We start from the raw sequence: 13392 nt of genomic DNA on the forward strand, positions 1-13392 counted from the left end.
AATTGTCGTGAGTCAAAATCACTTCTGTTCAATAAATCCTCCATGTTTTGAAGTTTATAGTAAAGAGATCTATCATAAGTTCATAGTAGAAATATGAAAAAACTAAGTTTTTTTTTGTGGTTTATCAAATAACAAAAAAAAATAGTTTGGTACTTTAGTCGCCTCTTACCACACGCATACCTGCCGCTGGTATATTCTAAGGCCGCTTGATCTTAAGGGCTTATTTCGTTTTGTTGATTTTCCGACAGGGTTGGTAATTCATGTATGTATATTGGAACGATTTTCCGTTAAACCTTGAAAAATTTGGTTTGAACACAAACCGGTTTCGGCGTTGTTCTATCTTTATCAGTATTTTTCATTCTGATATGATTTGTCGGCTTGATGAGATAATAACAAAAATAGCCTGAAGATGGCACAGTACCGGAATTGGTTCGTCTCCAAACCAGATTTGATAGAAAACGTTCTTATACATATTGTGACGAATATTAGCAACACTAAGGCATACTATCATCTCTAAGCCGATACTAAGTAGTCACTTCACATATGTACATATGAGAAGCGGAGAGATATGCACAAACATATGCATATATCTGAGATAACTCACAAAAGTATGCAATAACTACTCACATAAACACGCGCATATTGCTATGCGAGAAGCTATAAACGTGCATCTGTAGTTTATAGCTGGTAACTAAGTAGTAAATTCTAGAAGAAGAAACCCCTAGAAGTATGCGTACAAGGAAACCAAAAAGTATAAAAGAGCGCAAGCTGAGCAATCATGGATTCAGTTTGATTTAAGCACGCTATTGGTTGCGGCGTATAAGTGTTATTGTGAACTACTCTAATAAAGGCCATTTTGCATTATTGTGTATTGGAAGTATTTATTCAACAGTTTAGCCATACGAACGTGAGCAGAAGGTTGTAAATAAGAGGTATTTCACTAAATTCGTTACAATATCAACATTTAGTTATTAATTGAATTTTCTTTACTCCTAACTGCAAAGTTGAATTTTTTGTATAGGACAAACTAAGGCGTAGCCTAATTTAAGCAATGAAAAAGTCATAAAAGCAAGAGGAGTTCAGAAAATCGTGATATGTGGAAATATATTTCCTTAAATTCGAGTCTTGAAAAAGAAAAATAAATAAATACATGGCACGATTTTCCTCCGAGGAGATTAAGGCCCAGATTCTTTTCAAATATGGTTGGGCTCCTTTTTAATATTTCCTACAAATGGGCGGGATGTGACCTACATGTTTTACGATGACCTCGAAAGGCAGATGCATTTTCACTGAGTATATTTTCATGGCAGAAATACACTCGGAGTGTTTTCCAAATCACTGCCATGGGTGACCCCGCTAAGGAAAACTCTTTTTCAATCGAAAAAAAATTGGTTCTAGATTTTTGAGTTTGCTTTGCCCGGGAGTTGAACCCAGGATCCTGTTGTTGTTGTATTAACAGTGCTTCGCCGCATTAAATGGGCACGGCACCTCACAAATTGTCATCAAAGTCCTCTAACGGGAGTCCAAGGAAACTGGCTGTTTCAACAGGGGCGGACCATAGGGAGATAGGTGTTAGAGGCGGAGGTTCCACATTACAATTGAAAAGATGGTTGGTGTCATGTGGGGACACATCGCATGCAGGACATACATTACGTATGTTGGGGTTGATTCTGGACAAGTAAGAGTTTAACCTGTTACAGTATCCAGAACGAAGGTGGGCCAGGGTAACTCGTATCTCCCTTGGTAATGCGCTTCCTTCTTCTGCAATGCAAGTGTGGGATATTGGATATTAATAACGGGGTTGACCAGGCGCGTTCTGACAAAGGCGTTTACCGATTCTGGTGGATTTGACTAAGGGCCTGGTTATGCTTGCTTAGATCAAACGGCTGTGTTGGCAAGTGCCGTATCTCGTCATAGTGCTTGAAGATGTTCCCTTAATCCCCGTGGAGGCGGTGCTATATCAAGCAGTTGTTTGCTAGGATGTCCTGGTTTGTAAGTAAAAACTGCGTGTTCAGCATTTCGTTGTGTTCTTTAATATTGAGCTCTTTGGCTGGGTAGGTGGTATTCGGGGGTCATAAGGAGACAGCCGGTGGCAGTTCTGTTTGCAGCATTTTGACCAGGCGACCAAACTGGTGACGCGTAGCTCATGAGCGGCCGGCCAATTGCTTTGTACGTTATTAGAAAAGTTTCTTTATCTTTTCCCCATTTGCTTCCGGCATGCAACTTGAGGGTTTTGTTGCGACTTTGTACTGTAGAAACAATTTCGATTGCATGAGCCTTGAAGGCTAGAGTATTATCGAACGTTACCCATAAGATCTTTGGATGACTTGACAGTCGGTAGTGTGACACTATCGACGCGTACGTCAAATATTTGCGACATCTGTTCCTTCCACATAGTAAACAGAGTGGCCGTGGATTTTGTCGGTGATAATGCCAAGTTGCGCAAGATGAAGAAACCGGAAATATTGGGGAGATAGCTGTTCATTTTAGAAACTAATTCATCAACTGAAGGGCCTAGTCCTGTAGCCATAATCGTGCAGTCGTCAGCATGGGAAATGATGTAACTACTTCTGGTAGGGAAGGGAGTTTTGATATGTAGAAATTAAACAGAAGCGGGGATAGGACACCACCCTATGGAACCCCCTGTTTAATTTTTCTAGGTTTCGAAATTTCGTTCCTAAATTTCAATGGTGGTGTTGTGCATTTTGCGGAAGCTATGTTGGTGCGTGGCTAGACGAAGATTTGCCATGAAATGAGGGAGTAAAACGGTTTCCAATGTCTTTGCTACTGGCGAAAGGAGTTATATCGGTCGATATAACTCGCCTTCGTTAGTGTAACCCCATTTAACCCAGGACTGCACTTATTTTTTTGTTCAGATATAAGATTTTTCAAATTTAAGCTCCCAAAAATAAATTTTTATAGTGCGGAGTTCGATTGGTTACGATACAAACGATACATACAATTTATGTGTCAGAAAAATAGGAAAAGAAAATGTTTTTTATGGAATAAATAATCTATGCTTTCTGCCTTTTCCGCGTTTTACGCACTTCTTTGCATTAAGCCGTTAAAATTAAATTAACGCATGCATTATTAAGTCATTTTCTATTGCGTTTCTCCTTAAGTTGTTTCATGTTTTTGTTATGCTCGCACCAACAGAGGCCGGCTTAGTTACCATTAGCTTGGCTGCAAAATAGCGGAAAAGGCAATAAGATTTGACATTACTGCACAAACAACGATAGTAATTAAGTGTTAAATTGAGAGAAAAAAAAGAATAAAAAAAATTACTTGCATGCAACAAAAGAAAACAACAAAGCAAATCGGTATTAAAAACTGGCAATTATAGAGTAAAAGCACTATGTGCATGTTGCAAATTAATGGCCCATCAAAGAAGCACGTTGACATGAACATAACAAACGTGCACATATGAACACGGAAAACCCTGCAAGAAACTACAAATGAGCTTACTCTATTCATCGAAAAATGTATGAAAAGTTTATAATAAATTTTGTACGCACTCTATTCCGCAAAACTAAAGTCCCACCGACTAAGTACTAAACATATCCGTAAAACTTCTCCTAAGCTTCGGGATGTTACGAAAATTACAAGAATGTATTGAATTTGGAGTTGGGAACAGCAAGCCTTTCGAATTTTTACCTATGTGCATTGATACCGATATGTTTTTCTTTTTAGCAAAAGTAGAATGTTATTGATATTAGAGAAATACAAGTAAGGAAGTCTAAGTTCGGGTGAAACCGAACATTACATACCCAGCTGTACACTTGAAATGCTGTTGTTGTTTGTTTTGTGTGCTTAATAGCGTTACAAGGCTGCGCAATAATACAAATACAGATGGTTCTATTCTGAACTAGTTTTTCTTCGAGTTATGGCTCCCGAAACCATAGAAAATTGCTTAGTCATAAAAGGGGCGGTGCTACGCCCATTTTTTAAAATTTGAAGTTTTTCCAATTTATTGTTATAAATCCACTTGGGAAATAAAATACCATTGATATAAAGCTCTTTTTTGCAAAGATATAGCTTATTTTATTCGTCTACGACCCTTGTAAAAATCTTTTATATACAAGTGGGCGTGGTCCTTAACCAATTTCGTTAATTTTTCTTCAAAGCATTCCTTATAGTATAGCGGCCGCCGTGGTGTGATGGTAGCGTGCTCCGCCTATCACACCGAAGATCCTGGGTTCACGCCCCGTGCAAAGCAACATCAAAATTTTAGAAATAAGGTTTTTTAATTAGAAGAAAATTTTTCTAAGCGGGGGTCGCCCCTCAGCAGTGTTTGGCAAGCGCTCCGAGTGTATTTCTGCCATGAAAAGCTCTCAGTGAAGACTCATCTGCCTTGCAGATGCCGTTCGGAGTCGGCATAAAACATGTAGGTCCCGTCCGGCCAATTTGTAGCTGTCGCAACAACTTTTATTGTTCATTTGACTACTAAAACGGTCAATTACGAATCAACGATTTGTGCGCAGTTGATTCAACATCTTGTTGCGATCGATAAAAATTAACAGAAATTTCGGTTGAATTGACCCGTATTTCGGTTGATTTTACCAGTCTCTTTCTTTCAGTGTAAGCTTCGGGAAGTTACGAAAACAACAAGAATGTATTGAATTTGGAGTTGGAAACAGCCTTTTGAATTTTAACCTATGTGCAATGATCCCGATATGTTTTTCTTTCAGCAAAAATAGGATGTTACTGATATTAGAGAAAAATTATAAATTTTACAAACAGCGATGGTTAATAGGACTTGTTTCTGAATTTCAATTATTCATCAGCTAGCTTCTGCGGAGCTGAGTATTGAACTCGAAATCTCCAATATTCATACTTTAAACTAGTGTAAAGGCTCAGGCTTATCCACTCAGCCATATGAATGCTCCGCTACTCACTTTGCGATTGGTGTCTAAGTACTGCCTTTTTGTTGCTATTCCTTCCTTTATACACCATTAGGTACATACAGTGCACGAACCTTTAAAAAGAGAATATTGGTAGACGAAAAATTTATATTATGGTAGAAGTTGGTAGCTACACTTTATATTTGTACAAAACAATTCATATTTTATTGTAAAACCAAAGCAAATTTCACGGAAATAACACATAAAAAACATGTAAACAAAACAAAAAAATTCTTGTAAATTTGTATATACATATTTAGCTTATGCCTATATGATACTTGCTTTTTTTCTGTATTTTGAGCGATACGTCTCATTACAACAACAATTTTCCAATGTACCAGTATTTTTCTGCCACACTGGCATGTTATCGTTTACTTAAAACTTGTTTGTTTTCGTTCAAAATTATTCACAAACAACTGATGAAAATAGCGCAGGAAAATATTTGCGAGTAGATGACTGCTTCTTTCATAAACAATTTATTTCTTGTACTGAAGTTGTGCACAAATTTTTCAAAATAAAAACCAAATTTTCAACAAAAACAAAAAATTGTCAAAAAAAAGAGAAATCTAGTGCCATATGGGTGTTATTAAATACAAGGAACAAAATCACCTACAAATTAAAAGTTTTTATAAAATATTTTTAATTCAATTGGAGGCCGAAATAAAGTCCGCCCGATACAATACTCTTTTATTAATATTTGATTGGAAATGCTTGAAATTTTTAATCCATTACGCTTGGCGGTTTTTATGTCGTTCAATATAGAGCACGACCTTTCTGCGGCTGCACTACTGTGAGGTAATATTGCTAAGGATCACATTTATTCACTCAAATTTTCAAACCAATTTTCTTTTAGAAGGCTCTTTTCAGTTCCCAATTTTATCCATCCTTTTAAGAATATCGTCGGAAAATATCTTTTCTATTTTTTCCTTATCATATAATATCAATGATCGCCATTCGTTGTTAAGAATTTTCATGCAAGTCTTGTGAAATGGAAAAGCTTTAAGTAAGGGAAAAATCGTTGTCATTTGACTTGATTGAATATTTTTTGCATCAAAATATTCCAAAAGGTGTAATTTTTCGTCTTCGAAATTGAATCCTTTCTTAATTTCCTTTCAAAGGTAAATGTTGGTAGATTTTTGGGTTTTGGTGGTAGAAGTGGTAGAAAATGAAAATGGGCTAAAAAGTTGGTAGATCTACCAATAAAGTGGTAAAGTCCGTGCACTGGGTACATACTAATTCTATATGTTTTTAATCCTAATTGTGTGGAATACTTATAGGCGCGCTATCGAAAGCTTAGTAACATTGGGATTATAGCAGTGCTTTTATTAGCAGTACTTCCGCTGTTCACTCTTATATCAATATTAATAAGTGCATTTGACTAGGCGAAATAATCGGCTGCAGGCAAATGATTTCTATACGTCATATTAGCGTGTTTTTTTAATCAGTTTTGTTCTTAACAATCGAAAACCTCGTGGTGTTCCTAGCGGGAATTAATTCACGTGAGTGATTTCCAGATTTTAACAGCTTTTACACGCGACGGTGCATACGAGTTATTAGTTTTTGTTTTGAATCTGCCTGTTTTTATTTTATGTTTTCGTACTTATATTCAAAATTTGAGTAATTGCATATTGCATCCATAAAACTTGACATTAAAAACAGAACACAAGCTTTTAAGATAATGTAGGCAATTGTATAGATTTGAAGAATGTATATATAAAGCTCATGCTGAAATCGAATGATTAGAACATTTCGATATAGTGGTCTAAAACTTAAATCGAAATATAAGCAAATAGACGAGAGCTGTAAAAAAAGTATCGAAGCAAATAATTTTATTAATATTAGGCCTCGATCTATTGTGCTTCACCTTTCAGCCTATTACTTTTTGTGAAGGCCTTTAATGTATTTAAATACCTCTTCAGGCTTTTCACTCCATATCACGAAGGAGTTGGGGAGCTTTTGCCTTGCCAGAGCGACGCATTCGCAAATGGCACAATAAGCCATCAACCTAACGTTCCATCTGCTGCGGAATCTAACTGTGAACATCTCTCGATGTGGCACAGTGGTGATAAGGGTCGCCGTCGAGTTAAATTATCTGAGTCACATTGCTACTTCCCCAGTTGCGTGCAGATACTGGTTCGTTTCAGTTTTTACCGAACAAGCTTTCCTTATAAAAAAATGGTCGATTCCTTAAATATTTATGGCAACTTAAAAGAGAGAGTGGCCACGCCCATTGCAAAATATTACTACTGAGAGGAATTATCATTATAATGTATTCACATACCATAAATATATTGCAAATTTAGTAAGGTTAAACCACAGTCAGCGACCGCCTAATCTCCTCTCCTTACTTTCATGTTTCATATTTTCTACTTTTGAAAACTGGTTTCGAAAGGGCTTTACTTTTTTTCAATTCGGAGACATATAGGTTATTTCGCTTAATTATGCACAACTTGAAGGACTCCGTTCAATTGGAATGGAATCAGCTCCTAGATATAACCTAGCGCGTTTGAAAATACTCAAATCTAACGGGCAGCTGATAAAATTAATTTCCTTAAAATTATTTTCAGAAAGGCAAGATTTATTAAAACAACACCATCGCTTACGTCTTTGTTCGCAAGCTGGCGTTTTGAAAAAAACGGACTAGTTTGCTGTCCTTGATGTTGTAACACGCATCGCAATCTTTATACTTTGTGCTCCTTTTCATACTTCTACCTCCTACGATATAAATGGAATTGTAAGAGGATTCAATGGGTTGATAAGCGCAATAAAAAGCTTTCGCAACCCAATTGTCAACCTCACCTATCCGAGGGAAATCTTGTTGAAGTATTATACAAATATTTAGCGGGAAAAGCTCTGGCGACCCCAAGTTCGTCATATAGCTAGAGGTGGGTGGTGGTGCCTAGAAGGTTCAATTTGGTCATATTAATTCGTTCCGGAATGGTGGGGCTTGTACCTTGGTACCGGAACGCCCTCGATCTATGTTTGAAAAAGGGCCATATAAACATCGATAACACTCCGCAAAACCTTCCGAGAGTGTCTTTATAACAATAACAACAACAACATGGGGTTGGAATCTTCGAAATATTATAAGTGTACATGTACCGCACTGTTCTTGGCGTGTCCTTGTCGCAAATGATGGTGTTTTATCACTACATAGTATAAAACAAAGCCGCTTTTTCTGTCCCTATGTCCCTTTGAATGCTTTAACCTTTAAAACTATGCAACGGATTTCGATGCGGTTTTTTAATAGTGTTACAAATATTAGCAACACTAAGGGGTACTGCCATCTCTAAGCCGATGCTAAGCAGCGCCTTGTATGCACATCCATAAATCAATCATTATGTATCTACATAAATGAATCAAGCATTATGTCTACACATATGTACGTATACGCTGCTGAGAAGCAACGCACAACCACATGCATATATCTGAGATACTCTCGAAAGTATGCAGTGAGAGAAGCTATAAAATCGTGCAATTGTAGTTACAGCTGAGAAATTTGATAGCTGATGGCCAACTAGTAGATTCTGGAAATGGAAGCGCCTAGAAGATGCGAACTAGGAAGTCAAAGAGTATAAAAGGCAGCGACAGATAGAGGCGCTAGAGTCAGTTTCGATTAAGCACGCAATCTGTCGGGCAATAGTAGAGTTATTTATTGTGAAGTACTTTAATAAAGGCCATTTTGCATTATTAAATATTGGAGTTATTTATTCAACAGTTTAGTGATTCGAACTTAGCAGAAGGTTGCAAATAAGAGGATTTGCAAGTAAATTCGTTACAATAGATAGAGTGATTGCAGGGGAAGGTTTATAGCGTACATTTTATCCCGTTCTGGCTAGGATCTTGAGATCAAAACGTGGACCTGGGTAATCCTGGGATGTGTTTGTACAATATGGGTATCAAATGGAAGCTGTTCATGAATTCTTTGACACGGAGTATTTTTCGTACGCCTGGGTGACTAGGGTGTCGAGATATATGGTGATTTCTTTTCTACACGATAATGTCGCCACTTCAGGGGCAAACATTTTTAAGATTCTCACTTCGCCGTGTGAAATTGTAGCCACTTAAAATGTTCAGTGCCACCCTGCATTACTTGAAAAGAACAAAAATTGTACACATTTTTACAAAAAAATGCAGTTCGTGTGGTTGTTCGCTGTCAACTGTGATCGCAAATTGCTTTTGAGTGAGGCATGATGCGACACATGCGTACATATATATAGCATTCGCTTCAGCTTTGTGTCATCAGCTAATTGATAGGGCTGTTTTCTGCACCGTCAATGGCAGCGAGGGCAAGTAACGTTGCATTTTTGGCAATTTTTAGGGGTAGGTTGTTGAAAAAGATAATGATGCCCATGCCCCCTCTATTGAGGCTAAGCTGATTTTACAACAGAACACAACTTTTGGAAGGGTTGGCGTGAAGGCGACATTTTCGTCTAGAAAAGAAATCACCATTAGAATATGTACATTAACCTGGGTCGATTTGTATGGACGAAAGTTAACCTATATCGCGCCATCGATTTTTCGATAGGATTTGGGCTCAGAAAAAAAAGTCCCACTACGCCATACCCAAAAAAATAATTTTCGAGCCTGCAAAAAAAATGCAATTTTTCGACCAAAACACTCCCCGAAACCCAAAAAATATTTTTTTTTTTCAAAAAACTGTTATCGCCAACGTTTCTACAACGGTTTTTTGAAAAAAAAAAAAAAAAAAACTATTTTTGGGTTTGGGGAGTGTTTTGGTCGAAAAATTTACCCTTTCGCCATTTTTTTGCAGGCTCCAAAATTTTTTTTTTTGGGTATGCGTAGTGCAACTTTTTTTTCCTGAGCCCAAATCCTACCGAAAAATCGATGGCGCGATATAGGTTAATAAATCTACCCAGTCTAATGTACATTCTACCACAATACTCTTTATTTTAAGTCGGAAAGTATATATATATAAGAAAAGAGCTATTGGTGTATTTGATGCAGTCAACCAGAAATTGCGCAAGGATTTTTTAAGAAGGCTTAAATAGATTTTGCCATATGACGAAAGCCGAATTCAACTCGACTTGGCCGCCAGAAAATTGCTTTGCTGAATGGAAGCAGGCAACACCAGCGGATTTGTGTTATCCCGCCGTCTTCTTCTTCTTACGCTCCTCTGTTTCAGTGAATACCATATGAAATGCAATACTGTGCATTGTTTATACTTTATTTCTTAATTTCAAACAAATTCGTAACAATAATTCAACTTTTCAATTTTTTAAACAAAATAAGAAATGCGCAACGAAATTTCAATTGACAAAACAGCTGACTTCGAAAATTCGAAATTCCTATTCTCCAATTATTGTTCCTCCTAGGAGAAAAGAATTGGAGGAATTTTTCCGCAGGAATAAAAAAATTCGCGAGAACAAACTTCTGAGGGAATATTTAGAATTGGGCTGATAATATTAATATTGAAAATAAAAACCGAAAAACGAAAATTTTTAATATTCAACTCAATAGCTCAGTACCAATGCTTTCCTCCGCAAGATATTTCATTAACCACACATTGACTAGTTTATTCTAAATTCACTAAATCTATTTTATTCATTGGTTTTTAATTCTTCAATTTACAGATAAAAATGAAATTTCTACTGCTGCAATGCCACAATAAATGTCAGTTGCACAAACGATGAGCCATCAGGTGAGAATAACGAATAACGTACAACAACAAATTTACGACAACTAAATTAGTTTTAAAACACAAAGAACAATGTAAAATTAGGTGATAAAATAAAATATTTGGCTTACGGAAGGAAAATTGCACATTCACTTGCTGCACGGGAAATGAATGTTTTATGAAATTCAAACTGAACTTAAATTGAAAATCGAAATGCCAATCAACTTTATGTAAAATGTAGATACAATAACAAAAACAACGATCTCAAAATTACAAACATACATATGAACATAAAGTGTGCAATATATCAAGTGAATGTATGTAAAATTCCACCATATACAAGGGAGTGAAAGAATAACTTAGCGCTTAGTTGGAGCTCATAACGTCAGATGGAACTAAAGATGATTTAAATTACGTTGCGCTTGAAAGCCAACGTAGGAGTGAGCAACAATAATTGGCTGCAACATTGATTCGCGCGCGCGCTTAACTTAAAAAAGTTTAAATAGCAAATGCAATCGAATTAAATTGCGGAAATCAAAACAACAACAACAAAAAACCGGCCGGGAAATTATAAGAAACCACCTTTCTATAGTTGCTGTAGGCAACGTGAGCAACTACAACAACAACAACAGCAACTGTTGCACGAATCTATTCCCCCTCTGTAACCACCGTTGAGTGCCTCCCTCTATACCAAGACTCACACACGAAAACATATCCAGAGTCTCGCCCCCATCCAACCGACAAGCGTCGTCCCACAAAATGACATTCAAATTATTTCGACGCGGCTCAGCGCGTTGTTTTGGTTTGCTTTCCGCATTTGTCACGATTTTACTATGTCTTTACTATATTTCAATGGGCCAACAACAAGAAACAACACTTCAAACACAAACACAGGGCAAAGATACGACCGCTGCATTGAATAGCGGTATTGGTGGCGGTATTGCGGGGACGACTAGTTTCAATTCACCGTTACAACAATTATATAAAACGAATGTGCATAATAAAAATATACGAAGTGGTGGAGATATGGTGGGGAAATATGGTGGTGCACAAAAATTACCGATTGACAGTGGCGCCAATGCAACACAGCAACAACAACAACATTTGGCTAGCGGTATGACAGCATTAGATGGCATCGACATGAATGCTGCTGCTACTAATGGTGAGATCATGAAGAATCCTGACTGGGGTGATGTTTGCTATGTGATGGATGAGAGCGAAACGAATATCACGACGAATGAGGAATATGGAAAATTTGATTTTCAGGTAATTAGAATAAAATATTTTGGTGTTGAATTTAAACGGTGAAAGAAAGATCTTAAGAGTGGCGCTATGTGCAGGACAACAAGATAAGAACACTCGATCAATCAAGTATTTTGATGTATGAAGGCTTCGACAATTCCATTTAGCGCTAATACCCCTTTCTTGATAAGACGACTAGCTATTTACAAAACTAAACTGTACCAAAATGATAACAATGCATCTGAGAGTGTATGAGCTTTTCCCTTTCTTGGATCTGAAGCATGAAATTAGGTTAGGTTAGGTTCAAGTGGCTGCCGTCCGCTTCGGAGCGGCACACCCAGGCCTTTATAAGCCCGTTGTGAAACCACACAGATTTGTTCCTACTCCCCTAATCAAACCACTTCGTTGAGTTTGTGAAGCTAACTAAGCGTCGTGTATTGACCTCGGCTATATCATTCAGATCTACAAGAAACATCTTGCCCATGAAACGTTGCCTTTTTCAACCGAGCGCTGGACATTCGCAGAGTAGATGCCTAACAGTCACAGGCTCTTCTTCGTTGCCGCAGCTTCGACAATAATCATTAAATGGTGCGCCAATCCTTTCCGCATGCGTTCCAGCACGAAATTAATATATCTGATGATATTCCCTTTTTTGTAATTGGCCAAAAAAAAAAAAAAAAACGTGTGTATGTATTTCCCGCCAAACTCACCCTTACTAGGGTATACACCTTGTCCATAGTATGAGGGCTGAGACGTACTCCATAGCATCCGAATTTAAGCCGTTCCGCCTCAAAGGAGAACTTGTAACCTTTATAATTCAATAAGCTATGCGGACCGTGTCCCTAGGATAATTTCACAGCTGTATTTTAGAGAGCCTCCCGATACCGGTTGACTTCGAGAAGTAGTTTGGCTTTGCCTCAGCAAAAGGCACTACTGTAGCGTACCACTTTTCTTACTCATATTTAATAATAGAGCAAAGAGCCTCACGGACCATCCGTAGAAGAAAATCAATGACAGTTTGCTATCAAGAACTTTATCGCGGGATACCGAATGTTTGCAATCGGTATGAGGCAGGAAAGAAGTATGTCGATGGTAGTTCGCTGCCCAGAGCTTTATCGCGAGGAACCTAATATTTGCAATCTGTATGAAGCACGAGATAAATAGGTCGATGGTAGTTAGCTGGGAAAGTTTCGGTACTACAATCGGTATGACGAAGAATATATTTCGGTAAGAGGGAGCGATCGACTGATGGCGATAAGCCCACTTTTAAGAGCAGGAAATACCTAGTACCATTGGCGTGGGACACACTCATCGACAATAAATGTGGCTCTAAAGCTGTAGCTTAAAGAAGAAGTAAGTACTTCGAAATCTGCAAGTCAAAAAAAGAGGGGAAAATAATAGCGATAAGATAACAATAAAGGGGAAGTGGTTAGGTGAAATCAAAAGAGCTAGCTTTTCTCAGAAGTGGATGAGTGATATGATCTTCTCTGACTTGACTGCATCAGGAAGATACGAGGCGAACCGATTAAACTGTTTCTATACTTCGATAAAGCTTTGTTGTACGATGGGAATAAGTTGATATGCTCCAAGAAGTTGTCTCAAACCTTCAAA

At 37.6% G+C, this 13392-nt stretch overlaps 1 protein-coding gene across 7 annotated transcripts in view; it reads left to right on the top strand.

Moving 5' to 3' along the window:
- Positions 1-13392, top strand: part of alpha-Man-IIb (alpha-Mannosidase class II b) — a 157438-nt gene that overhangs the window by 84405 nt on the left and 59641 nt on the right. For 6 of the 7 annotated variants that reach the window (XM_067782746.1, XM_067782764.1, XM_067782754.1 and 3 more), the window contains one exon: positions 10496-11805. In XM_067782746.1, the coding sequence (XP_067638847.1) occupies positions 11299-11805 (507 nt within the window). In that variant the 5' untranslated portion in view covers positions 10496-11298. The remainder of the gene's footprint in view (positions 1-10495; positions 11806-13392) is intronic. The other variant, XM_067782773.1, reaches the window with a different exon arrangement.

Source organism: Eurosta solidaginis, chromosome 1, assembly GCF_040869045.1.
Source record: "Eurosta solidaginis isolate ZX-2024a chromosome 1, ASM4086904v1, whole genome shotgun sequence".
NCBI classification, from domain to species: Eukaryota; Metazoa; Arthropoda; class Insecta; order Diptera; family Tephritidae; genus Eurosta; species Eurosta solidaginis.